The sequence below is a fragment of the Kuraishia capsulata genome, genomic scaffold (genome assembly GCF_000576695.1).
Source record: "Kuraishia capsulata CBS 1993 genomic scaffold, Kuraishia_capsulata_scaffold_6, whole genome shotgun sequence".
NCBI classification, from domain to species: Eukaryota; Fungi; Ascomycota; class Pichiomycetes; order Pichiales; family Pichiaceae; genus Kuraishia; species Kuraishia capsulata.
The window spans coordinates 562723-588724 of record NW_019172955.1 but is presented as its reverse complement, the minus strand read 5'-3'; the positions used below and the strand labels follow the sequence as shown (position 1 = coordinate 588724).

The 26002-nt window shown below is 45.7% G+C and overlaps 14 protein-coding genes across 14 annotated transcripts; 8 read left to right on the top strand and 6 right to left on the bottom strand.

Annotated features, from left to right (window-relative positions):
• Nucleotides 1-1028: 1028 nt before the first annotated feature.
• On the top strand, nt 1029-1685 carry KUCA_T00005062001 (uncharacterized protein; the record flags this gene model as incomplete). Its single annotated transcript, XM_022606209.1, has 1 exon — nt 1029-1685. One exon carries the CDS (start codon nt 1029-1031, stop codon nt 1683-1685), a length of 657 nt encoding a protein of 218 aa, XP_022461064.1.
• A 701-nt stretch (nt 1686-2386) lies between these two features.
• KUCA_T00005061001 (uncharacterized protein) lies at nt 2387-3145 on the top strand (the record flags this gene model as incomplete). Its single annotated transcript, XM_022606208.1, has 1 exon — nt 2387-3145. One exon carries the CDS (start codon nt 2387-2389, stop codon nt 3143-3145), a length of 759 nt encoding a protein of 252 aa, XP_022461063.1.
• Nucleotides 3146-3254: 109 nt separating this feature from the next.
• On the bottom strand, nt 3255-3875 carry KUCA_T00005060001 (uncharacterized protein; the record flags this gene model as incomplete). Its single annotated transcript, XM_022606206.1, has 1 exon — nt 3255-3875. One exon carries the CDS (start codon nt 3873-3875, stop codon nt 3255-3257), a length of 621 nt encoding a protein of 206 aa, XP_022461062.1.
• A 209-nt stretch (nt 3876-4084) lies between these two features.
• On the top strand, nt 4085-5839 carry KUCA_T00005059001 (uncharacterized protein; the record flags this gene model as incomplete). The annotated part of the gene is made up of 1 exon (XM_022606205.1): nt 4085-5839. One exon carries the CDS (start codon nt 4085-4087, stop codon nt 5837-5839), a length of 1755 nt encoding a protein of 584 aa, XP_022461061.1.
• A 631-nt stretch (nt 5840-6470) lies between these two features.
• Nucleotides 6471-7394, top strand: KUCA_T00005058001 (uncharacterized protein; the record flags this gene model as incomplete). Its single annotated transcript, XM_022606204.1, has 1 exon — nt 6471-7394. One exon carries the CDS (start codon nt 6471-6473, stop codon nt 7392-7394), a length of 924 nt encoding a protein of 307 aa, XP_022461060.1.
• Nucleotides 7395-7673: 279 nt separating this feature from the next.
• Nucleotides 7674-8792, top strand: KUCA_T00005057001 (uncharacterized protein; the record flags this gene model as incomplete). The annotated part of the gene is made up of 1 exon (XM_022606203.1): nt 7674-8792. The coding sequence occupies one exon, from the start codon at nt 7674-7676 to the stop codon at nt 8790-8792; it is 1119 nt and encodes a 372-aa protein (XP_022461059.1).
• Nucleotides 8793-9105: 313 nt separating this feature from the next.
• On the top strand, nt 9106-10362 carry KUCA_T00005056001 (uncharacterized protein; the record flags this gene model as incomplete). Its single annotated transcript, XM_022606202.1, has 1 exon — nt 9106-10362. The coding sequence occupies one exon, from the start codon at nt 9106-9108 to the stop codon at nt 10360-10362; it is 1257 nt and encodes a 418-aa protein (XP_022461058.1).
• A 125-nt stretch (nt 10363-10487) lies between these two features.
• KUCA_T00005055001 (uncharacterized protein) lies at nt 10488-12329 on the bottom strand (the record flags this gene model as incomplete). The annotated part of the gene is made up of 1 exon (XM_022606201.1): nt 10488-12329. One exon carries the CDS (start codon nt 12327-12329, stop codon nt 10488-10490), a length of 1842 nt encoding a protein of 613 aa, XP_022461057.1.
• A 196-nt stretch (nt 12330-12525) lies between these two features.
• On the bottom strand, nt 12526-13480 carry KUCA_T00005054001 (uncharacterized protein; the record flags this gene model as incomplete). Its single annotated transcript, XM_022606200.1, has 2 exons — nt 12526-13119; nt 13211-13480. 2 exons carry the CDS (start codon nt 13478-13480, stop codon nt 12526-12528), a joined length of 864 nt encoding a protein of 287 aa, XP_022461056.1.
• A 170-nt stretch (nt 13481-13650) lies between these two features.
• Nucleotides 13651-14920, bottom strand: KUCA_T00005053001 (uncharacterized protein; the record flags this gene model as incomplete). Its single annotated transcript, XM_022606199.1, has 3 exons — nt 13651-14481; nt 14536-14669; nt 14728-14920. 3 exons carry the CDS (start codon nt 14918-14920, stop codon nt 13651-13653), a joined length of 1158 nt encoding a protein of 385 aa, XP_022461055.1.
• A 339-nt stretch (nt 14921-15259) lies between these two features.
• On the bottom strand, nt 15260-16693 carry KUCA_T00005052001 (uncharacterized protein; the record flags this gene model as incomplete). The annotated part of the gene is made up of 1 exon (XM_022606198.1): nt 15260-16693. One exon carries the CDS (start codon nt 16691-16693, stop codon nt 15260-15262), a length of 1434 nt encoding a protein of 477 aa, XP_022461054.1.
• Nucleotides 16694-17014: 321 nt separating this feature from the next.
• KUCA_T00005051001 (uncharacterized protein) lies at nt 17015-19735 on the top strand (the record flags this gene model as incomplete). The annotated part of the gene is made up of 1 exon (XM_022606197.1): nt 17015-19735. The coding sequence occupies one exon, from the start codon at nt 17015-17017 to the stop codon at nt 19733-19735; it is 2721 nt and encodes a 906-aa protein (XP_022461053.1).
• Nucleotides 19736-19910: 175 nt separating this feature from the next.
• KUCA_T00005050001 (uncharacterized protein) lies at nt 19911-24413 on the bottom strand (the record flags this gene model as incomplete). Its single annotated transcript, XM_022606195.1, has 1 exon — nt 19911-24413. The coding sequence occupies one exon, from the start codon at nt 24411-24413 to the stop codon at nt 19911-19913; it is 4503 nt and encodes a 1500-aa protein (XP_022461052.1).
• A 612-nt stretch (nt 24414-25025) lies between these two features.
• Nucleotides 25026-25502, top strand: KUCA_T00005049001 (uncharacterized protein; the record flags this gene model as incomplete). Its single annotated transcript, XM_022606194.1, has 1 exon — nt 25026-25502. The coding sequence occupies one exon, from the start codon at nt 25026-25028 to the stop codon at nt 25500-25502; it is 477 nt and encodes a 158-aa protein (XP_022461051.1).
• Nucleotides 25503-26002: the final 500 nt, after the last annotated feature.

The window sequence follows — 26002 nt, the reverse complement described above, 5'->3', positions numbered from 1 at the left end:
GCCGCCAACTTCGCTTCTTTGGCTTTGTTTTCCTCAACCAATCCGGAAAGCAATTCGGTCTCCATCTGCAATCGCGCTGGTTCGTCGGCATGGTATTTCTGTGTCACCTTCACGAATGTGTTGAGGTTGGTTCCACTAGCGGCGTCAGACTCAAGTTGCGTGTATGGCTTCACACTCAGCTCCTTGACCCTTCTTTTGTGAGGTCTGCACTTGAGATGAGCCGCAAGTGCAGCGTTGTCTTGAAAATACTTATCACAGTGAATGCAAAAGTACTGTCCTAGTCCGGCCTTGGTCTCATCTATGGCTTGGTTCTTCAAGCTTTGTATGGAAGCAGCAGAAGACAGATCATTGTGTATGAGATCTAAATCTCTAGTTCTTCTCTTTGTCTTATATCTTTTCACCGAGTATCTACCCATTGTGTGCAAATTTGGAGCGTAGAAAAGTTGCAAGCTAAGTAAGGAAGACTTGCATCTAGGCAGAAAAAATTTCTAAAGAAATTGATAAGATCATTCCCAGCCACAGCTTACATAATATATTACTAATGTGGCTAATTTCGGTCGTGCAATACCTTATTAGAGTGGCGGTGCGCATTTTTAGCAGTCACAGAAAAATTTCCCCAAACAGGTAATGGTTAAGCTACACTTCCCATCTCCAGGACCTCATTTGTAATGAAGGCCAACTTTCTCTTTCACCACCCGTTCCAATACCTTCATCCTATATCCACAGACAAATTGTATGTTAAACCATGATATTATGACGAGAAGAATACGACTGTTGAGGGGAATTTATTGGGCTAGGCGTTCAAGGTATTTAATCGGCGTCTTTTCTGCTCCTGGGTGTCTCGCAAAGAGACGTTGATTACAAATCGAGAGAAAAGTCTCCTTGAAGAAGCGACTCGCCACGCTGGATCTATCTCACTTATAGAAGATGGCGATTTGTGAGAAACAAAGCCTAAGCCCTTGCTCCACTCTCAGTCGGTTCTCGGATTTCCAAATTACATTTTACTAACCGCTTTACCAGTTTTCAAAATGGCTAGAAGACCAGCTCGTTGTTACAGATACTGTAAGAACAAACCTTTCCCAAAGTCTAGATACAACCGTGGTGTTCCAGACGCCAAGATCAGAATCTATGATCTTGGTCGTAAGAAGGCTGCCGTTGACGAGTTCCCTCTCTGTGTCCACTTGGTTTCCAACGAGTTGGAGCAGCTGTCCTCGGAGGCCCTTGAAGCCGCCCGTATCTGTGCCAACAAGTACATCACCAAGATCTCCGGAAGAGATGCTTTCCACTTGAGAATCAGAGTCCACCCATTCCACGTTTTGCGTATCAACAAGATGTTGTCGTGTGCCGGTGCCGATAGATTGCAACAAGGTATGAGAGGAGCCTGGGGTAAGCCCCACGGTTTGGCCGCCAGAGTTGACATTGGTCAGGTCTTGATGTCCGTTAGAACCAAGGAGTCCAACAAGGCTGTTGTTATCGAGGGTCTCAGAAGAGCCAGATACAAGTTCCCAGGTCAACAGAGAATCATCATTTCCAAGAAGTGGGGTTTCACCAACCTGAACCGTGACGAGTACTTGACCAAGCGTGAGAACGGTGAGGTCAAGGACGACGGTGCTTACGTCAAGTTTTTGACCACCAAGGGTCCTTTGGCCAACAACTTGAAAGAGTTCCCAGCTTTCTTTGCTTAAGTTTTAGGTGTATAAAAAGTAAGGTCTTTCGATTGGAATTATTGTAGAGCAGTCAAAAGTGATAGGTAGTCTATCGAAAAGCAAAATGTAAGGCAGACCTTGTTCAGGGTCTGGCTGTTTCCAATTTTCCTGACCTTGACCAGAGTTAGGGTACTGATGAAAACTCGTCCCCTTTTGGAAGCGCAACTAGTACCAACATCCATCTTGAGCTTGAAGTGACACCCAAACCCTAACACTATTCCAAAAATACAAAGTATAACCCAGAAGGCAACAATATTTGCTGATCATAACCCAAGAACTCAAGCTGCAGATACTCTGGATTAAAAACTGCCTTATCCAGGCAAGCCAGTATTTTATACAGCCGCATCTCTATCTCCTGCAGTCACCAAAAAGCTTACTGGGAGCTGGAATCAGACCTCATTCACCTTCTCCGAAAACCATTGAAAGCCAACTTTCGGAATTATTTCATATATAGTACACATGGCTAAACCTGCTGGTCTCTTTCAAAACCTCAAAATCCCACTGCATCCTGCTTTAATCCCATGACCCTGTGGCCCGGTCCCAAATCGGAAACTGTCTGCCAAAAATTTCAGGCCGCGTCGATCTTGCCAAATTTGTACAGAGGACACGCCAGCAGTCAAGACGAACATCCTTGTTTTCTCTTCTTTTCGCTGAATTAAAAAAAACCCAACCTTTTAACAATGTCTGATTTCGCTGATAGAACTTACCCAAAGAAACTTGTCCTCTTCGACGTGGACGGCACCCTGACGCCAGCTAGACTGGAGATCTCTTCGGAGATGGACCAGCTGCTCAAGGACCTCAGAAAGAAGGTGGTCATTGGTTTTGTCGGTGGTTCCGACCTGAGCAAGCAAGTCGAGCAACTTGGCGACGATGTTTTGGAGAAGTTTGACTTCTGCTTCTCGGAGAACGGTTTGACCGCTTACAAGCTTGGCAACAAGCTTGCATCGCAGTCTTTCATTGAATGGATCGGCGAGGCCAAGTACAACGAATTGGTCAAGTTCATCCTCAGATACTTTGCCGATCTCGATCTTCCATTCAGACGTGGAACTTTCATTGAGTTCAGAAACGGAATGATCAATGTTTCTCCAGTTGGTAGAAATGCCTCTACTGAGGAGAGAAACATCTACGAGAAGTTTGACCTTGAGCACAAGGTCAGAGCCAAGATGGTCGAGGCCCTCAAGGCCGAGTTCTCAGACTTGGCATTGACCTACTCCATTGGTGGTCAGATTTCTTTTGACGTATTCCCAACTGGTTGGGATAAGACCTACTGTTTGCAACACGTTGAGAAGGAAGGTTTCGAAGAGATTCATTTCTTCGGTGACAAGTCCTACAAGGGTGGTAACGACTACGAGATCTACGAGGATTCCAGAACCATTGGCCATGCCGTCAACTCTCCAGATGACACCGCTAAGATCCTGAAGGAATTGTTTGACCTTTAAATGGAGTTTTTCGTTCTTTGAAGCCGTTGCAACTACATGCTGTGCAAACCTCACTGCAGCTTATCCACTTTTTAAACCTAGATGCCAGATTCATTAATATTACGTAAAATTACGTCATCAACCTTACGTAGGCCAGAACCAACGCAAATGTACCTGTACAAACACCAATCAACCATTGTATCACCTGGGTCTTGACGCTCTCTATCTGGACCTTGATGTTACTGATTTCCTCATCGATCCTGGTATCCGTCTCTTTGATCTTAAGGTCGTAGATGGACGATTCTTCTCTTATTCTTCCCTTTTCGAGATTCAGATCCAACCGCACCGAACTCAAACTGCGGTTTATCTCTTCGCGTAGTTTCTGTCTCACCTTCTCAAGGTCATTGCGTAGTCTTTCATGCTGCGACAAAAGGTTGTTGAAGTCTGACTTGTCAATCATCTGGAGCTCGCCCTTGAGTTTAGCAAAGTCGACCTTTTGCTGGTATGACATCTTGGACATGGTCTCTTTGGTGATCAGGTTGGATCCATACAGTGAAATGGCATCGTTAATGGCACTGCTAAAAATCTTGACTGCGGTTTCCGATTGAGGTTGCGAGAACCCGCTGTTCTGCAGCAGTTGAACGAATTTCCGTGAGTCGAACTTGGGAGAAACGAATTTCGGCACCGTTGTAGAAAATTGGCGGGAGAATCTGCAGGCCTGGGCCCCAAACTTGAAAGAAGAAGTGTACATATTGAGCTTAATCGTGTGGTATAAAAAGAGTTACAACGGCTTAGAGAATGCTTTACGTGGAGTGAACTTGAGGCGGAGAAAGCGTGTCTCACCCATATATGAGTTTAGCCCGGCCACGACAAAGTGCTTTTCAGGCGACTGCAAGTAAAATATTGTCTAGCTTTTTCAAGACGCTGTTTGCCTCCAAGACTACACGTAGTACCATACAAATGCTCAAGGTGATCACGAGGCGTACCCCGAGATCTGTAGCTTGCTTAGGGCTCCGGTTCAACTCCGGTGGCCCACCTAAGGAGTACAAGTTTGACCCGGCCGCACACCACGAGGTGCCTAAGGACCAACAACAGAAGTACGAGTCTCAGCAACGGTACAAAGCAGTTTTATTGGGAATTGCTGCATTTGGTGGAGCTATTGGGGCTTTTCAAGTTTACAACAATTATGGCTGGGTTAGGGCTAAGATAACTGGTCATTCAGGTTTCCAATCGGAAATGGCTGACCAAGAAGCAAAAGCTAGGTACGACCTGAAAAAGAAGCAAGAGCTGAAGCAACAACTGGCAATCACTGATCCAAATGACTCAACTGTTCCCGGATTGTATGTATGTGGATCAAATGAGTACGGGATCATTTCAGCGGATAAGAAGGTGAAATTTCAGACGATATTGAAGAGAGTACCATTCTTCGATGGCATGTTGCTGAGAGATGTGAAGTTGGGCGACCAGTCTGCTTGTGCAATTGACTCTAAGGGAAATCTATTCCAATGGGGGAAGAATTTTGATCCAAAAGGGGTAGAACCCAGGATCTCAGTAAAGGGTCTAGGGTTGGTGAAGTGTGAGATTTCCAATGGAGCTGTGTACGCGCTTGCCAAGGACGGCAGTGTGTATTATTTCCCGGAATCGAGCGAGGAACAGAAGCAATTCAAAGTTGAGAGTCGCAATGCTATTGGAATTAAATCTACCAAACATTACCAAAAATTGAAACTCGAGAAGGCTAAGGATATTGCTGCTGGAGACCAGCATCTGGTAATGCTTTCTTCTACCGGCAAAGTTTTCACCATGGCTACTGGTTTCAAAAACATTGAAAAGTCAAACGGGCAATTTGGGTCAACCAAAATGACCCAGTTCGATACCCCCCCTCTTCCAAATGTTCCTATTGAGGTTTCGCTTCTGAACAGATTCAAAGATGACAAGACAGGTGAGTATAAACCTCGCTTGATAACTCAGATAGCTGCAGGAAAGTTTCACACGCTGGCACTCGACAACCTTGGATATGTTTGGTCGTTTGGACATAATGTTTACGGTTCTTTGGGCAAGCATGTGGCATACAACACTGAGATTATCCCATACCCATCTAAAGTGGAACTGTTTTCTGCCCATTTCAAGAAGGACGATTTTCCGCAATGTGTCAACATCGCCGCTGGAGGATTCACCTCGTTTGCCACGTTTGTTTCTTCGAATATCTACAAACTGTTTGAAGAATCGTTGAAAGGAAAGAAACGCACTGATTTTTCAGATCTCACCCAGACAGAATCCGATTCGCAACTCCACCTTTCGTGGGGTAAGGGTTTGAAGGGCGAGTTGGGAACCAGCCATTTCACCCACTCGCAACCAGAGCCTGCCAAGATGAAGATCTTGAACAGTTTGAAAGATTACAACGAGGAGAATCACAGATTAGAGTCTACCAAGATCAAGTCCTGGTCTGTCGGAGAATCTCATGTTTTGATAACCCTTGATAGTGGGGATGTCTATGCTTGGGGTGACAACGAGTATGGCCAACTTGGAAATGGAAAGCGCGTGAGAAGTGCTGCTCCTTTCAACCCCCCTGCTCTGGTGGAGCCTCAGGACAAAAATGTTACTTTGAGAAAGCTGGAAAATGTGAACAACAGACTGACCTTGAAGTCGTGGAAGAAGTACGAGCAGTCCGTTGTTGCCGGCAGTGGAGCGACTGGGCTCTATTATAAGCCATTGTAAATAAAACTGTTTATCACTCTGTAAATAATCAATCAACGGAGACCATAACAATCCAACAATTGAGTTATACGCTTATCCTGAACAGTACCATTGATCAGTAGGACTGGAAGTGTCTTGCTGCATAAAAAGAAATCCAGTGATATGCAAGATTTCAATCTACTCAATAGCGATTACTGGAAAGCATCATACTAGCTATGGAAGGTTGAAACTGTTCGCAAAAATTACAAATTCCTGTAAAGTTGAATAAGATCTTGAAAGTTGGGAGTTACGTCCTCTACATGTCTTGCAATGTTTGCTGACTGCGTTTCCCAGAAAGAAGTCCGATTGATTAGTGAGCAGCCATATAGTTCCCTCTCATTTGTAGTTTCGACACAAGTCTGCACAATCTTGCGATTGCTATAATATAATAAGCCAACTCGATTTATTAGTCAATTGCACGGTTTGGTCGGGATCAAAGGGCCTCAAGAAATAGCAAAAGAACTCCAGCGTGGCGTCATTTGAAGCCGCATGAAGCGCATGCGATGCCCAGTCCCAAAACGGCGACAAGCCTCGTCTCAGCCTTTGAGTCAAAACGCTGTCGATTTACAAACAGACGACATAGATTAAATCTATTACCCAACTACCCGTTACCATGCCAAGTGAATATGCTATTATCACAGAGGGCCTATCATACAAGTTTCCCAACAATGACCGAGTGGGATTGTATGATATCAACATCCACCTGAAGAAGGGTTCTCGTCTGCTGCTGGTGGGACCGAATGGGGCTGGAAAATCTACTTTACTGAAGATCTTGGCCGGCCAAAAGTTGATCAATATGGGAACGATTCTGCTTGATGGTGTGAATCCTTTTGAGCTATCCAAGACCCAGGCTGCGAGGGATGCACACAACCAGTTCGTGGTGACGTACCTTGGAACTGAATGGGCCAACAACGAGATCACAAAGAGAGACATTCCCGTAATTTTGCTGGTAAATAGCATTGGTGGTGAGATATATCCAGAGAGAAGAGATGAACTGATTAATTTGCTAGATATCGACATCACGTGGAGGATGAACCAGATCAGCGATGGAGAACGAAGGAGAGTCCAACTACTCATGGGGCTTTTGAAGCCCTGGAACCTTTTACTTCTGGATGAGGTTACTATTGATCTGGATGTATTGGTCAGAAGCAGACTCATGGACTTCTTGAGGCTCGAGTGTGAGACCAGAAGTGCTACAGTGGTATATGCGACACACATTTTTGACGGATTGGGAACCTGGCCAACTGAAATAGAGCATCTCAGCGGAGGCGTTCAAAGGAAGCACTATTCTTTGCAAGATGTCAAGTTTGTGAACAAGAAGAGCGAAATCCCCGTTTCGAACTTGGAAGTCGAAAAAACGGATAGCTTCCATCCCCTCGCCCTGGAGTGGCTCCACGAGGACCTGGAAGCCAGGGGTGAAAGAACAGACGATAAGACAAGGCCCAAGTGGTCCGAAGTCTCGGAGAAGGCTCAATCTACCTATTTCGACAAGTCAGACCGTGTGACTGACTATTTCCTAAGAACAAGGAAGATATGAGCCCTGGCCTCGTTTTCGTAAGTTCTCAGACCGATGCCTCGTTCACGAACACGACCGAAACGATGGGAACGATGGGATCAGTAGACTTTCGCTTTATGTAAATAAAACTTACGACTCTGTCTCTGGTTTACCTCATTTATATACGTTGATATACGTTTTCTCCTCCATTACCCGTTGCTTTGAAGCACTCTTCAGTTTCTAACGGACTTGTTCTGATTTTGCTTCCCCAACGTTACTTGCTAGAGAAGCTTTTCACACGGACAGAACATAAATTTCAACATGGACATTGGACTCGAGATCGCGGACACGTTCGCGTTTGACATACTTTATGCTAAGATTCTTCCTGCAAGTCTGTCAAACTACCTTGAACCTCAGATTGGCTCGTTCAAAAATGCCACCGCTAGCACCAGCGCATTGTGGGATACCGTATCCCAACACCCATACGGACAGTATGTGTTGAAGTACTTATCGCCCAACGATGTCAAAATCTACGGAGTCGACGCGCCGCTCCATTTATTTGAAGAGACTCCCTGGACTCATGCCTCGCTGCTTGGTCGGGCAAATATGCTGAGGCAGTCGCTCACGCTGTTCACCATCATGACCATCTTCGGCTGGCTCTTGTATCTGTCTGTGGCCTCGCTATCATATGTGTTTGTGTACGATAAGGCAAACTTCAATCATCCAAGATACTTGAAAAACCAGATATCGCTGGAAATCAAGCATGCCATGTCGTCCATTCCCGTGATGGTGATTTTTACTGTGCCTTGGTTTTTGTTAGAGTTAAGAGGTTACTCCAAATTGTACTGGGAAGTCAACGAGAGCAATGGGGGCTATTGGGCTTTAGTGTACCAATTGCCATGTTTCATAATGTTCACCGATTGTTGGATTTATTTCATTCATCGTGCTCTTCATTGGCCTTCCATTTACAAGACATACCACAAGCCTCACCATAAATGGATTGTTTGCACTCCATTTGCCAGCCATGCCTTCCATCCGTTTGATGGCTATGCCCAGTCGCTGCCTTATCATTGGTACCCATTCCTTTTCCCATTGCACAAGGTGTCATATCTCGTGCTGTTCACATTCGTGAACTTCTGGACTGTGATGATCCACGATGGTGAGTACATGTCCAACGACCCAATCATCAACGGAGCCGCGTGCCATACGATCCACCATTTGTACTTTAATTACAACTACGGCCAATTCACCACTTTATGGGACAGAATGTGTGGCTCTTACAAGGAACCCGACCGCGAGCTGTTCGACAGCAAGGCTAAGAAGGACAAGAAGACGTGGGAGAAGCAGGCTGCGAAGATGGACCAGATTAGAACTCAGGTCGAAGGAAAAGACGATTTTAGAGTCTACGAAGCAGAAGAGAGTTTGAAAAAGCAGACTTGATCCTGTTCGAATCGAAGCAGAGAAAGTCAATAGACCAATAGTGTGACTGTTTGCGGCGGTGACCCCAAAGAAAAAACACCAAGGAAAGGCAACATATGTCCAACCGAGTTATTCTTTTTTTATGAAATATGACCTAGTATTGTACAGATTTGATAGTGTATGAGTATTAACATTTGCTTATTGATGGAAACTTTAGCCGAAAATAGGCATGCACACGACCAAAATTTTTTTAGGTGAGAAATATTTATTACATTGCATACTACGACATTAAAATCCAGTTCTCTTCCAAGAATTCCCACAAACATATTTCCAAATGAAGCTTGATACTACACATATGCGGTACCTTACCGCAGACGACTTTCGGGTACTGAATGCGGTAGAGATAGGATCGAAAAATCATGAGCTGGTTCCCACCAAAATCATCCACTCAATTGGAGGCCTTCGCTCTGCCTCCACAACCAACAGATGTATTGCTGATCTTGCAAAGCTCAGTTTGATCTCGAAACTAAGAAATGCCAGCTATGACGGCTACAGGATAACGTACAATGGCTACGATTACCTGGCGCTCAATGCAATGTACATGAAGAAGACCCTCCGCACTCTCAACACCCAGATAGGCGTAGGTAAAGAGTCCGATATCTACTCCTGTACCAGTCCGAAGGTCAAGGACTCACGTGTGCTAAAGATTCACCGTTTAGGAAGAACTTCGTTTAGAACAGTGAGGAATAACAGAGATTATCTCAAGAACAAGCAGACATCCAGTTGGATGTACCTTTCCCGTTTGGCAGCGGAGAAAGAGTACGAGTTCATGAACATTCTGTATTCCAACGGATTTGCTGTGCCAATTCCTTACGACTATTCGCGCCACTGCATTATGATGGAAAGAATTGAAGGTTTTACGATGAGGCAGCTGAAAGACCATTACCAGTATAAGAAGCTCTACTCTGACCTCATGAAGTTCATAGTTAAGCTGGCCAACCACGGATTGATCCACTGTGATTTCAACGAGTTCAACATCATGATCAAGGAGAGAGACTCTTATGATCCTAAGACTGATGACGGGTTTGTGGTTATCGATTTTCCTCAGTGTGTTTCCATCAACCATACAGATGCAGCCTTTTACTTCAAACGTGATGTGGAGTGTATAAGAAAATTTTTCAAGAAGGTGTTCAACTATGCGCCCGAACTGGACAAATCGATGCTTGACACGGACGGATATGGTGATGGTTTCAGATATGGATATCCAGAGTTTGAAAGAGATGTCAAGAGAGAGGCCGAACTCGACGTGGAGGTGAAAGCTTCGGGGTACAGAAAGGGAAAGAAGAACGATGACGAACTGGAAAGTGCTCTCAGTGGTATGAGAAATGCAGACAATGAAGGTGATCTGGAATTTGACGAGGAAGAAAGCGACGAGGATTACGACGACGAAGAAGATCTCAGTGAAAGCGAGGAAGAAGAAGAAGAAGAAGAAGATCACGAGGAGGAGAATGAAAGGATCATCGAGGCCCTTTCGGCTGGTGTAACGGACCTGAAGATGGATAAGCTGGGGAACTACATATTAGCAGAATAGTCTAGCAAAATAAGTGTGCTAAAGATATGAAAATAAAGATCATCTTTCCTCTTCACTACTGTTCACTAACATATAAGCATTATTTTATGAAGCCAAAAAGATTTTATTTCGATACAATAAACAGCTTAACGGGTGGCCATGGCCTTGGTGACAACACGCTTAAGACTCAACTCAGCCTTTCTCAAGTCGTCAGCGGAAGCATCTTCAATCTCAAGAGCGGCCAAAGCCTCAGACAGAGCGTTCTCAATTCTGTCCTTAGATCCACGCTTTATCTTGGCAGACAAAACTGGGTCAGTGACGGAAGCCTCAACGGAGGAGACGTAAGATTCCAATCTCTGCTTAGCCTCGTGCTTCTTGGAGAATTCCTCGTCGGTCTTCTTGAACTTGTCGGCATCGTTGATCATCTGCTCGATCTCGGAGCTCGAAAGACGACCGATAGAGTTAGAGATGGTAATGTTGGCGGAACGTCCGGTGGACTTCTCGACGGCGGTAACCTTCAAGATTCCGTTGGCGTCAACCTCGAAGATGGCCTCCAAGACTGGCTCACCGGCTTGCATTGGTGGGATGTTCTTGAGGTCAAACTCACCCAAAAGAGTGTTCTCAACACAGTTGACACGCTCACCCTGGTAGACTGGGAATTGAACGGTGGTCTGGTGGTCCTCGACAGTGGTGAAAGTTCTACGCTTGATGGTTGGCACAGTGGTGTTTCTTGGCACAACTGGGGCGAAAACATTACCTTGCATGGCAACACCGAGAGACAATGGAATAACATCCAACAACAACAAGTCCTTGGTGTCCTCAGAAGTGGATTGACCGGTCAAGATAGCACCCTGGACAGCGGCACCGTAGGCAACGGCCTCATCTGGGTTGATGGATTTCTCCAATTGCTTACCATCAAAGAAGTCAGACAAAAGCTTCTGGACTCTTGGGATTCTGGTAGAACCACCAACCAAGACAACCTCATCAATGGAGGTCTTTCCGATCTTGGAGTCCTTCAACACCTGCTCAACTGGGTCCAAAGTGGACTTGAAGAGCGGAGCGTTGATGTCCTCGAATCTAGCTCTGGTGATGTTAGCGGAGAAGTCCTCACCCTCGAACAGAGAGTCAACCTCAACGGTGGTCTGGGTAACAGAAGAAAGGGTACGCTTGGCACGTTCACAAGCAGTTCTCAATCTTCTCAAAGCACGGGCATCCTCAGAGATGTCCAAACCGGTCTTCTTCTTGAACTCGGCCTTGAAGTGCTCCAACAGGTTGGTGTCGAAATCTTGACCACCCAAGTGAGTGTCACCAGCAGTGGCCTTGACGGTGAAGACACCACCAGCCAAATGCAAGAGGGAAACATCGAAGGTTCCTCCACCCAAGTCAAAGATCAAGATGTGTCTCTCCTTGTCGGACTTACCAGCACCCAAACCGTAAGCAATAGCGGCGGCAGTTGGCTCGTTGATGATACGCAAGACGTTCAAACCGGCAATGGCACCGGCGTCCTTGGTAGCTTGACGCTGAGCATCGTTGAAGTAGGCTGGAACAGTGATAACAGCCTTCTCAACCTTTTGGCCAATCTTAGCCTCAGCAATCTCCTTCATCTTGGTCAACACCATGGAGGAAATCTCTTGAGGGGAGAAGGTCTTGGTCTCGTCCAAGTAGTCAACCTCAATCAGTGGGTTACCGTTCGAGTTGATGACCTTGAATGGCCAGGTCTTGATGTCCTTCTGGACGGATTCGTCGTCAAAAGCACGACCAATCAGACGCTTGGCATCAAAGACAGTGTTCTTTGGGTTCAAAGCGGCCTGGTTCTTGGCAGCATCACCGATCAATCTCTCCTCAGAGGTGAAGGCAACGAACGATGGAGTAACACGGTTACCTTGTTCGTTGGCAATGATTTCAACGGCGTTGTCGTAAGTAGCGACACATGAGTAGGTAGTACCTAAATCGATACCGATAGCACCTGGGAAGACTCCGTCAGCCATTTTTGTAGTGTGAAATGTATAGTTGTTGGAAGCTGAAGAGGAGGAAGGAGAACGCAAATATGAAAATTTTCAAAAAAAATCTGGTCGCATCTAATCCACCGCTTCGGGTTGAAAAGTTTTTGGAGATGCTGAAAACAACGCAGGCGGTCTCAGAGGTACGGTGACCACCAGTTATTTGGCAGAATCCTATCAATCATTAGCGAAGTTGAGAGCCTGAGCGATACGAATTGAGAATCTTGAAGATATGTTTTTCGGCCATTTTAACCTGTGGCTGAGTACCTGTTAGAAGCAATTGTTGAGTGATGACTGCTCGTGGAAGTGCCAGTCTGATAGCACGCTCGATGTTGCACACTTTAACGTGGGCCTGACTGCTCTTGCGTATAAAGTTGATGTTTTTGCCTTTAATTCCAATGATTCTAGTAATTGCAGGCATGGACAGCTCAACGGTCTTGTGTATGATCTGCTCATCAGGGGGGTTTGGTATCAAGTCTTCTGTGGGCGATTTTGGCCGGTGGAGCTCATATCGCGTTCGGTGCGGCGCCTGTAGTTGGATCATCTTCTCCAGGGGCTCTAAAAATGGAGACGTCCCAGCGAATCTGACAAAGTCTTGGATGCTTTGAAAACAAGTGCTTTGGACATGACAAGCAACTCCTGAGATTCCAGGGATTGGTGGAGATTTTTTAAAAGAGATTGAGGAATCCCCTCGCAGCGAGTAGAACTTTCCCCTTTGAACAAGGAACTTCAGTGAATATTGACCAGTTTTGCTGACGGTAACAATTCGTTTCAAAAGCTTCAGTAAAAAGTTAGTTATAGTTCTCTTCACTATATTAAAACCGCGCAACTGGCAGTATATATTGCAGTAAAGCTTGCCGTTCACATACCTCCTCTGACAACCAACTACTGTTGGAATACACTCTAACAAGACAATCAGTGCTCAAATCACATGTAGACTCCAGAATCAAAAACACCCTCGCCTTTTGAGGCCGATCCTGAGGCTCTATATCTCTAATAAGCATATTTGAATCAGCACGAAGGCCGTCAACAAATTCCAAAGCTTTGTTGTAATTGGTGACAACGTAAAACTCTTCTAACTCCACACTCCCAGAAGGTTCAAAATCATTTTTAGTCTCAACCAGAAAGGCTTGATACATTCAAATTAAGGACTAGCGGTTTGTGCCTGTTTCGTCAACTCGAAAGAAAATAAGTCTAGAATTGGCTTTGTGCAACTTTGTCGTGGTCCCCCCACAACTGCAACGCTATTAATGTGGCAGTTCCAACTAAACAAGACAAAAGTGTTGTAAAACTCGTTTTATTTCATCAATCATGGGCACACTTCTTTGTCGCCCACGACCACATCTAAATAGTATCTCAAACTGCTCTTATATAGAAACACGAACTGCTCGAATCTCTGAACCATCATTAAACGTTGAGAACGCAATTGTCTAACGATCTGAAAAATGGGGTCAGGATCCTGATCCTGACTGGGAGTCGTGAGATTGCTTCTTTCTTCGTCTTGAAACAGTTGCATTGAGTTGCTCAATAGCCCTGAGCCGTTGGTAAGCAAGTAGTCCAATGTGATGAACGTCCCAGTTCTACCCACTCCAGCAGAACAATGCGTGACAATGGGATCTGTTCTATCAGACCTGTTTCTTAGGTCAGATGCCATATTCGAAAGAAGGACTATCGGTCCAAACGAAGAAGGAGCCGAAAAATCAGCCCAATTGTAGTAGTATAGATGAAAGCATCTCTTGGGAGACATTGTCCTATCATCCGGAACCACTTCTAGTTCGGTGAGAATGAAATGGTTTTCCACGTTTTGCGAAGAAACGTGGTTAATTTGCAGCGATGAACGAAAACCTCCATTTGCAGGTATTTCTAGCGATCCTTGGTCGTTCCAGTATTTATAGCACTTTTCAGAACCACCCTCGCTAATCGGAGTCACCATCACTATCACAATGGTGTCCGACTTGGTTTCACTATAGCACATTTGCCAGAAAGCGGCCATTGTAGAAGCAAGTGGTCCCTGAGAGGCTATATAGGATTTCACCTCAGTTTGGTCCGTTTCAACCTTAACGTGGCTGGCATTGATGTAATCGCTGTGGCCTTGTGATACATCTAATTTGACTCTGTTTCTGTCGTAGGGCAACACGTCCTGAAAGAGTTAGTATTCCTGTCATAAAAAAAAAGATCCAGATTATCAACTTACTGAATACCGGTTCTTTTTTGAATTCTCCTTCAATCTCGAGATCACCGAGGAATATTCCGAACCTGGCTCACTAGACGCTTCGCGTAGCTTCTGTCTCTCCTCACGGTTTATGAGATTATACTTGGTTTCCAAGGCTGTAAATTTGTTAGCACATCTTAAATATCTTGCGGCAACATTCGCTTTCCCACTTACCACCTATGCTTTGTGTAACGAACCGTGGCATTTTGCGCGCGTGATGTGGATCAGACGCCGAATCGCACGCGGATGAAGACACGTCCTCGGGGCCCTTTATCTCAATGTTGCTCGGAATATGACCTCGTCTCACTCCTCCCGACGTCCAGTTCTTCTTCACCAGACGGTTCATGGAATTCTGTCCGGTATCCATGGGAAAAAGTAGGAAGCGTCTTTGCGGCACATGAGTGTGGATGTCTTTAGTACAGCGGTGACGTAATGTTGGATTTTGGCATGGTACACTACCATTGGTATTAGGTGGATTATGGGAATATATATGCATATATATGTATATATGTACGGGAGGAAACAAGAAGGGCAAAATGCGTGAAAGCTTAATGGCTCGAAGTGTTTCTATTGGCCAGTTAAGGTGAACTTGCGGGATTTATGTGAGGCATACGAAGAGTTCATAATTCTTTCATTTCATTCATTATCGAGTCATACTAAGTCATAGATCAACTGACTAGCAAAGGACAAAAACTGCCCTATTTTATTATTGCTGCAATAAAATCTTCAGCGAAGGATCAAGCTTAACCAAATTCTCAACATCTTTTCCGAACTCGGGGGCTTTCTCACACAAAAGCTCGATTTGCGCTACAAGCTCCAAAAGTTTCACCTTGACCAGATGTAGTCCCACACTGATGTGGTCGGAGTGTGAATTGTGCTCTTCTTTTGCAAGATGTCTCCACAACTTTATGAGTCCTCCAAGAAGATCGTACCTATAATGTGCTGCTCTTTGAGGTGCCTGTTCCAGAATGAGACGGAGGGTATCAAGAGCATCAAGCAGTAGGTTAGGTGTGAACAGAGTAAATGGATCATCAACCACATCCAGTAGCATCCTCACGAGCTTGCTCATGCTTAGAAGAACATATGATCCAATAGAAGGAATCAGCTCGTTTTTGAGTTCGTCAATGAGAAAAACCATCAATCGATAATGGCTCTTCACAGAGTCCAGCGATACCAGACAGTACAGATTGATAATCTCCGTAACCTTCTCGCAGAACTCTTTGTAACTTGAGGATGAAGTCTTGAGCAACATGAACAGCGTTGGATATGCTACGGACAGAATCTTGTAGGATTTTTCCGGGGGAGTCAGCTTTGGAAGTTGCAGCAGACATGGGCGCAGACACTCGTCAAAGACTTCTGAAACACCAGTCTGCATAATATGATTTCTGGTTTTTTTTTTGAAGTATTCCTTCGAATTGACCTCTTCCTTCAAGCCTGAGTCCAGACAGACCATGATATTTCCCAAAATACGACAGCACTCGGCTTTTACCAGACCTTCAATCTCATCAAAATAGTTCAGTAGCAATGGAAGTATGATGCCCCAATTGGATACCAACAGCTCTTTATTTTCGGCCAGCGAAACATAATAAAGAGTTGAAAGCAACGACATGTTCTCTATTTTCCAGCGATCAAGCTCGTTCAACGATGACGAAAACTGGTTTTGTAAAACCGGCTTGACTCCCTTGAACAGGTCATCCTTGATCTGCTGTCTTCTATAACCAGTAGCACTCACTCGTGACTCGGATTTCAAGGATGACAAGGCTCTCAGCTTCGACTGGATGATAGTTTTGAGTAGCTGGTCATTCAGATCAGTCCGATTGTCCAATTCCAGATTTTTCAGCACTCTGGCTGACAATGCCTGCAGAGCCCTCGAAGACCATGGAACGTTGGCATTGCTGAATTTGCTCAAAGCCAACAAAATCTCCAATTTAGATTCATCATCAACCCTTTCTAAGTCTTGCAAAGTCTCCAACACCAGCTCCGCTCCCTGTTTGAAGCGTAGCTGCTCAACATACTGAGGCTTTGTTTTAGAGAAATCATCCTCTGACCAGACCCACTCTATGTTCGGCACAATCAATGCATTCAGCCAGTCCTCGGGCTTTTGAGACTTGTGAGACTGAATTTCAGTTATCAGCTGCATTTTATTTCACAAACGCACCCGATATACCCAAAAATAATTATAAAAGTAGTCTATTTCACACTCGTCTCAAACTCGTCAGACAAAGTCTTAGAATCCCAAAAGTTACCCGGACCGATGAGATGTTTACCTTGAATCGTGCTGAAAAAAGCATCTTTAGAAACAAGACTGAAACCAAGCAAGGTTCGGTTGTCCTGGAGATTTCCACATATATTCAAGAGAGAGTTCCTATTCTGATAGCTTGAGTCATAGAAACTGATACGTCTTGGTGTTTCAGTTGATACCAAACAATCTGTGGTTTGATCCAATCTGGAGTGTCGCATCATGACGTCTACCAAGAGAAGATTGTCATCCGGTTCCATCGAGCCCCAGAAACCTTCGAAGCTCTCAAAGCTGGCGAATACGCTTTTTGGCTTTTTTCTGAAAACTCCCGCTAGCCCGGCAAAAGTTGAGCCCCTCTTGCCGACTCATAAGAGAGTTCACAGAGACCCCGAGCCTGCACAGAGCACTCCGATAGTATCCAAAAGTGTTGCTTTAGTGCCAAAAATCGAGCAGAAAGTTTTCGCTGATGCAGGGACTGCAATTGCGAAACCCTCGGAGTTTCGGACGAATTTAGACGTTTTAGAGGCGTATGCCAAGGCCTTGAAGGACCAGAACAGGGTGCTGGAAAGTGCGATAAATGAAGCTAGTGAGGCAAAAGTGGCCGCGGAGGTCGAATTTGGTGGTGATCTGAAGACCGAAAATGGTACGGGTAAAGCTCTTGAGATCGTCAAAGTGAATGGCGAAGAAGACAACGCCCCAAAGAGAAGAAAAAAGAGTGCGCTTGATTCAAGTCCGCAAAAGGTCAAAGAGGAGTACAAAAGAACGCTTCTCAGCTTCAACGTGATGAACAGGGCACTTCTAGTGAGACTTAAAGAGCAAAAAAAAGTGCAGGATTACCTCAAAAAGCGCGATAGATTGAGAAGTCTACAGCAAACCAACATCATACATTCGCCAGTGAAAGGCCTACCAGCTCTCAAAACTGCTGACAAGTTTGAGTCCAAGCCCAAGCCTGTTACCGAAGAGCGCAAGAAGCAGACGGGATTCTATTCTGGGGAGTTTTCTTATAGTGATGAAGAAGACGATGTTCCGACTGCAGAGCTGGCAGTCGACTCTATCAAAGCATCCTACCAGCCGGCCATCTCCAAGGTCAAATTCCCCGGAGCTGTTGATACTCGTCTGGATGTTCTGAATCCAAATATTCCGAGAACAAAGCCTTCTAAGACTACAGCTGGTGACTCGTTGGAAAAGACTACTGAGTCTGCTGGACCAAGTGTGGGGTTCGACTTTGTGAAGTCACAAGTCAAATCGCCTGTTCCTGATGAAGCAACCACTCAAACGGATCTCACTAAGGCAGAAGATAAGCCTGTTTCATTTAGTTTCGGTGGCTCTTCAAACACTACTACTACCCAAAAGAGAAATAATGGTGCTGATGAGGAAGAACCCAAACGTTCTACTCCCACGTTCAACTTTGGGTCAACTAATTCAGAAACCCAGCCAAAGGCACCAGCTGCATCATCGATTCCTTCATTCGGATTTGGTCAGCCAGCACTTTCCGAGGAGAAAGTGGCTGCTCCGGCTAGCTTTAGCTTTGGTGCGAAGAGCTCTCCTTCAGTTGTTTCTGCGGTCTCCGATGGCCAGGAAGAAGAAAACGATGCACCCAGCAAAAAGCCGAAGTTCTCGTTTGGTGCTCCTGCTCTGTCTTCGAAGACACCGCCTTCAATTGTGCCTTCGTTGCTAAACTCCACTCAACCACAGGAAACCGAAAAACCAATCGTCAGCGAGGCTTCCAAGCCATTTGTTTTTGGCTCCAAAGCTCCAGAGATCAAGGCTCCGGAGACTAAAACCCCAGAGACTGGTGCTGTCACACCAAAGTTTTCATTTGGAGCCCCAAGCAACTCTGAGGTGAAGCCATCTTCACTTGTGTTCGGTGGAGCCAAATCGGCTGAAGATAATGCCACACCTGCCGAGACAACAAAACCATTCACGTTTGGTTCACAGCCTGCAGCTTTGGGGAACTCCGAACCCAAAAGTGTTGCTTTGGTAAATGGACAAGACGCTGGTGAGAAACCCAAGTTTACTTTTGGTGCAAATACTGCTCAGCCTGCTGCTGAAGCCTCAAAGCCGTTTGTCTTTGGAGCTTCTGCCCCAACCAAAGAAGCTGACAAACCCTCGCTTTTTTCATCAAATTCTTCGAAACCGGCTGAAGCTCCGAAACCATTCAAATTCGGTACGTCTACTGAAGCATCAAAGCCAGAGACGCAACCAGAACCAAAACCCTTCAGTTTCGGGTCTACAGCCAGCTTACCTGCACCAGAAGCCAAAGGATTTGGAGGTTTGAAATTTGGTTCCTCCCATGACGTTACCACCCAAGCAGATACTGCAAAGCAGTCTTTATTCGGGGCTAATCCAGCTCCTTCTTTCAGCTTCGGACAGCCAGCCGCACAAACAGCACAAACAGCATCAACGGCTACTTCTCAGCCATTCGCGGGGTTTGGGAGTGCAAAAGCACCTGAAAAGTCTGCCTCTCCGTTCTCGTTCGGCTCTGTGAGCAACTCCACCACGGCTAAACCCAGCCCCACTCCAGAACCAGAGGCACCAAAGCCCGTGTTCAGTTTCGGGGCTCCAGATCAGTTCAACTTCTCAAAGACGGAATCAAAAACTCCAACTACAGGGTTTTCCTTTGGGGCTGCTTCTGCCTCTGCTCCTGCTCCTGCTCCTGCCCCAACCCAGCCATCTGCATTCAACTTTGGAGCCCAGACTTCACAGCCTGCTGGCTTATTTGGTAATCCAAACGGAAGTGCCTTTGCCAGTGTACAATCCACGCAGCCAGCCACTCCAGGGTTCAACCCTTCACGTTCTGCCACGCCAAACTTCAACTTTGCAGGCTCATCTAACGTTGATCCCTCGGCCATATTCGCAGCCCCAGCCGGTGATGCAGCTCCAAGTCCCGCTAATCCAATTGCAAAACGGAGAATCGCCCAGATTCGTCCTAGGAGGAGATGAAGTGGATGCCTCCAACAGGACAGGACAATTCCAGTTTCGGTTACTAGGTCATGCTACTTACATAATAGACCAGAATCAACTTATTGTTTCTCGAGTTGTTTTAGGATAGCAATCGTACTCGCAATCAGACGGTTATAGCTATACATTCTGTCTGATAATCTTCACCTTCTTTACCTCACATCTTCTGCTTCATCCTGTCCACCAACTTCACGAGACTGGACTCACCATAATTAACACCAAACTCGGCGGCCATTTTCAAATTTCCCTTCAACCAACTATCCACAATCCTCGCACGCTGTTTGGTAGCAAGTCTTGAAAGTGGGAATTTGCCAGGCGCAGTGAATCCAACTATATCAATGATTAACCCGTATTTGCCCAAAACCGTATTCACAATGAGAGGAACCAAAGACGCCAAAGACGAGGTTCTGCGTGGCTCGGCAATCAACACTGTATAATCTCCCGCTCTGAACAGACACACTCTCTCTTTGTGGATGTCATGAACCATCTTCTCTATTGCTCTCTCTATATCAAGGGCAAAATAGTGCAATCCCATCACTTCGATGGTATCTGCTATTCTTCCCAGCACAAAAAGCGGCTGCAATTCCATCACAGTTCCATCATTTGCGACCGAACCTTGGATATTGTGCAAAAAGCCAAGATCGCCAGTTCGTAGATAGGTAAGCTCAGGGTTTCCATCCTTTATTTTTCCCTGGAATTGAGCAGCAACAAACTTGTCTGTGGGGCCCTTGGGGCCGTTAGTGAAACCCGAGACTGTAGCCTCTGAACAGATCCATATCTCACCAAACTCGCCTATTTTGCAGAAATGGCAAGTTTGAGGGTTCACGATGGCGATCTGAGTGCAAACTGGAACCATTCCCGAGTCCTGGATATGAATAGCCAAAGGATTATCTTTGGGGTTAACCAATGACACATATCCCTGAGAAAGGCTCATGGGATCCAGCCAAAGGTCGATCGGGTCAAAAGCAAGATACGATCTCGTCGTCACCATAGGATTAAACTCATGGTAATACAGATTCGACATGGCGAAAGAACTGAGATTGGTTCGGGCAAAGTGAGGTTTCAAGTTTTTCATCAGCTCTGCATCAGGTCTTCCGTCCCAACCAACCATGAGATTTTTCAGATCTGGAAGATCAAAGTTCTTGGGCTTGAAAGACTTGAAAGCATGCTGTAACATCTTGTCAGTCACAAATGTGTCCTTGACTTTGTATCTTGAAAGTGCAAGATAGAAAGATCCTGGACTTGTAAAATAGTCGTAAGGAGCAATCAGAAAGGTTGAACACCCGAGGAATATGCCCATCATTGTAGACTGCAGCATTCCCAATCCAGATGTATGGCGAACGCATCCAATGAGAGGAATTGTAGATGACATTTGACAAGTTTCTTTCAAAACCTTGCACATTCCCATGATCGTCTCGTTGGTGAGTTCTACTCCAACCTGGTAGTAATCAGCCGTCCATTGCAGCCATATCATTGCAACATTTGTCTTCCTCCGGGAGAACTCCTTGAACTTGGCCATTTTGGGATACATAACGCTTGCGGATTGTGCATTTTTCTTCAGCTTGGTGGTGTTTTTTGTCTTTGGAATCGTAATACGCGACTGCGTGGCTCGTTTTTTCATCTCATTCGAAACCTGCTTCACCTTGAATGTGTTTTCAACCTCGTCATTGCAAAGAATCATCCTCACGTCGTAATCTTTCAAGACCCCCACAAATGAAACAACATCCTCGTCCAGCCTTTGAATATCCAAAGCACCCATCGGAATTGGAATAATGTTCAGAAACAGGCATGCATAGAATGCCACCACATATTCTTCGGAGAGAGAATACATGAGAATGACATAGTCGCCAGTCCTGGCGAGTCTCTTCTCCATCAGATAGGAAGCCACAGTGAAGATCCTCTGTTCCAGCTTCTTCCAACTCAAAGGCTTCTGTTCTCTGGAGTTGATCTTATCCAGTCTGGCAAATGCCAGTTCGTCAGACTGTTGCTTTGCTCTCCACTTGAGTATATCGGGAAGACTCTTGAAATCAGTCAATGGAATCGAGGTTCTGGAGTCAATGCACGTATCTCTGTGGTCCAAACCAGAATATTGCTTCTCGGCATAGCTCAAAGAAGAGGATCTGAGATTGGAGGCATATGGGGACCATATTCCCCCTTTGATATCATCACCTTGCTGGATTTGCGAGAGCGATTTCAACATGTTGAATTTCACAAACACAGAACTCAATGTTCCTTCCGTGAACTTCTTCTTGCAAAGTGTGTTCGCAATCTCCAGTCTTCCAGAACGGATCGTTCTCGGTAAAACATCTGGGGCAGTCACCATCACACAATAAAGCCTCACATTATGCACTCCTTCTATGGCATCAATTGCCTTTGCTGCTATTCTATCCAGTGCAGCACGGTCCAATTGCAAAGACTGTGAATTGCCTGCCAAAGGTGAGGGCTTTCCAGCTGTAGATTCTATCACAGCGATGGGAACACACTCATGGTTCAATACAATATCGAAGAAAGCAGCGTCCGTGACTTCAGGGATGTTTCTGGCTAGCGTCTTCACCAGATGTGAAGCGTAATGGAAATGGTACTGTTCTGCAAAAAGCGTCTCTTTTGGTGACTGGGAATCCAATATCAGTTTCTGTCTTAGCCTGTCTTCATAAGGGCCTAAAACATACACCTTGCCGTTATAAATGAACCCCAAGAGCCCCGTTCTTAGAAAATCGCGGTCGATTTCTTCGGCATGGTCGTAGCATCGAGCATGGAACACAATCTCGGTATCTTTCTTGAGTCCCCAAAAACCACCACTCAGGCAATCTGTGTCGACCCAAATTTCACCCACCTCCATTGCTGGACTTAGAATATTGGTGTCTGGATTCACAATGGCCAACGTCGCGTCTGGAAGAGGATATCCAAAAGCACCGCACCTAACGTACTTGGAACCGTCCTCATTGTCACCGGAAGGAGGAGGTTTATCACTAACAACCTTGACGGTATTCGTGGTCAGAGACGCCCTATCTATCAGAACTTCGCTGAGATAGCTGTCGTCACTTTTGGGCTGTTCGTCATCATCTCTCTCTTCGGTTAAAGACTTGTTGAACACACATCCGAGTTTATCCTCTCCTCCTAGCCAATCACGCATAGAAATCACCATTCCTCCGAATTCACTCAGGGTCAACATCGGGCACACAATGGACTTAGAGTTGAGACATCCAAGAGGCTTAAACCATCTTTCAGTCAGCATCTCGTGGAAAGTACAATCCACAGTTACGGCGTTGATTAGGCACCACCTCACACACGAAAGATCCACCTTGATCTTCTTGCTGTAGGTCCGTGTAAGCTGTGGAAATGACTGGTAGTTGTAGATAACCTGTTTCATTCCAAGATAGTCAGACAGCAGCATTGACACTTTGTAGCGAGTGATGATATGGGCATACAAGCCTGGAACCTCCATGGTCTGTTGGGGAGTCCAGATCAGCAAATTTCCAGAAAAAATGGTGAATAGAACACCCACAATAAGCCCAATACTCTGTCGCGTGTCTAGCGTTGAAAGAAGAATGTTTCTGGCTTTTGTGTATGAGATATCAGACCGTTTAATGGACTTCCCGGTGTAGCCAGGCATGGAACCGAGAATGGATGTGAACATTCCCATTTGGTGCATTAGCGTCTTGTGTGAAAGAACAACGCCTCGCAAGTCGCCAGTTGGTGATTTTGAGTATTCGATATAGGCCAAATCGGGGACCTGGAGTGCGGGCGGGTCCGCGTTTTTTGCCGGCTGATAAGTTCCCATGTCGGTGGTTTTCCACATTTCAACGCCTTTCGGCCAAACGATCTTCGAGTTAGTATTGCTGGAGTACTTATCAAAATGTTTTTGAACGGATTCAGACATCAAACATAGATGTGCTTGGGTATCGTTCATGATCTTGATTAGGTCTTTCACGGGAAGCCCAGAGCTCATGGGAACAGCCACAACACCAGCCAAGAAACAGCCAAATAAAGCAACAACAAACTCTGAAACCTCGTGGTTCTGATACACCAAACAAACTCGATCTCCGCGATAAAGACCTGATTTGTCGCGAATTTGCTGGGCTATCTTCTCACTCTTGAGATATAACTTCTCCCACGTAATGCTCTGAATCTCTTTTCCGCGTGCATCAACAAGCGCTATGGCAACTTCTCGTGCATATGTCACTCCTCTATGTCTCAGAATTGACGGCAGATTGCCAAATGAGTCGTTGGGGTTGAGATCCTGTAGCTGACGGGCCTCTAGAGGTCTTTGCAGCTCCTGAAGACGACCCTGTTGGGAGCTGGTTTTGGATAGGTAGTTGTCGCTAGTGTGTGAAAGATGCGGTGTTCCATTGAGAGCTCCAAAATCCTGGTAATTTGGTGCTGAAACCATTGAAGTCGGATAGTCCGCCAGGTTTGTATCTGTCCTGGATGGAGAAGCCATGCCAAAGTCGTCAGATTGGGCAGAACCAACCACAGCCAATGATCGACTGGATACAACAGGTGCAAGGTTGTAGGGAGCTGAATGCGCCAACGTCAACAGTGAAGAGCGTTTGCTCACATAGCCCTTCTCTGTAAGGTACCCATCTTGATAGTCCTTGATCAGTTGGATGACTTGTTCTTCCAGATGTCGGTCCGCGCCTTGCGGAATCGTAAAATCCATAGCATGCGATTGTGTGTTTGCAGGTGCAAAGACTTCGACCTATTTCTGTGATAAGTGGTGATTGAGCAAGTGAACAAGACAAGCTTGAAGCCTAAACATGTTTTGTGGAAACTGGAATGATCGTGTTACAACCAGTTGTGATTATATAAGCCGCTAAGAGATATGATGTTCGAGCTCCATGACGGCCCCAGATTGCTGGTTTTGGTGGTGATTTGGTGGCAGGTTATGAGATCGAGCGATTGAAATTATCGTTCTTTGTCTGAATTGTAGAAATATGTATTTCAAGGCCGACTTGGCCAAAAGCAGTCCCGTTGAGGAGAAACACATGGGTTGTGCTAGTGCACCATAAGATGCCTTCAGGCACAACTCGTGGTGACTAGAGGTGTTTATATTATCATGATTTCATAAACTGCTTATTCGGAACAATATTGCTTGAAATTCAATAACCATTTTGATCTCAATTTGAGCTTTTCGTCCGCCGCAAATCTGAGTGTTATCTTAGTGTACCAACCAATGGAGATTGCTAACTCCAACATACATTCCAACTTGTGTGCGTACAGTAGTCCTCTGAGTCTTCCTTTCAACTCGAAGCCAGCGAATCCACCGGTTAAAATGGACAGAGTGTGGGGGAAAGTCAAGAATGCGACGAAAATAATGTCGTCCTCGGAGGAGGATGGCGATTCGGAACAGTCTACTGCTGTCCATAAGGCCATGTTAAGGTACTATGAAGAGCATGGTCAGATGCCTCCAGAGTGGTTGGCTCCTCGCAGAGCTCACCAACATCAAGCGCATTTGCAATCGCAAACACAATCACCATCTCGATCGCAAAATTCTCAGCAACAATCCTACCAACAAGCGCCTCAACCCACGCAGAAATATGAGCAGCCGCAAGCCGGCCGTTCAGCCAGCGCTACCAACACTGAGCCCGTTCAGCGCCGGCCACCAATATCAATTGCTCAATCGATGGGCCATCTCAACATTTCCACCAGACCGACAGGTTCCACTCCGGGAAGGCAGCCGAGTGCTAACTCACGGATGATGGAGAAGATGCGTTCTGGACAATCTGCGCGGATTGCGAGGAGGACTTGAGGGAGAGAGGAGGATAGAGGCTATGTGATACGTGATACATGATACCGGCGATACAAATATACAGGGTGTCGATTTTATGATGGCATGGACCAGACGGCGCACCACAAAGGCAGCAGCGTATGTGGCACCAATTCACCGTGCGACATCCCACAGAGTAACTACATATGGCCCGCATATTCTACGTGTATGTGTCATGTCTTTAATGTCGTATAATTGATCAACAAAATCATAATAACAGTTTATAAGGTACTTTATTCTCCATACAGAGTTCAAATGCCGCAGGACATGCGTAATTGTGTACCCTCCTTTGACGTCCGGGTAACCCATCTTCCCTCTCGATACAACACCTGCCTTGTGGTGTTGTGTTTCGTCCATCTCGTATACTCCTTCTTGTTTTTCTCCACAAACAATCTGTTCGTCCTGTTCCTTTTTGGAAGCTGTCCAATTTGCTGGGACTACGTGAATATATCGTGCACACTGAAATTCCCGCTTCTGCAGAA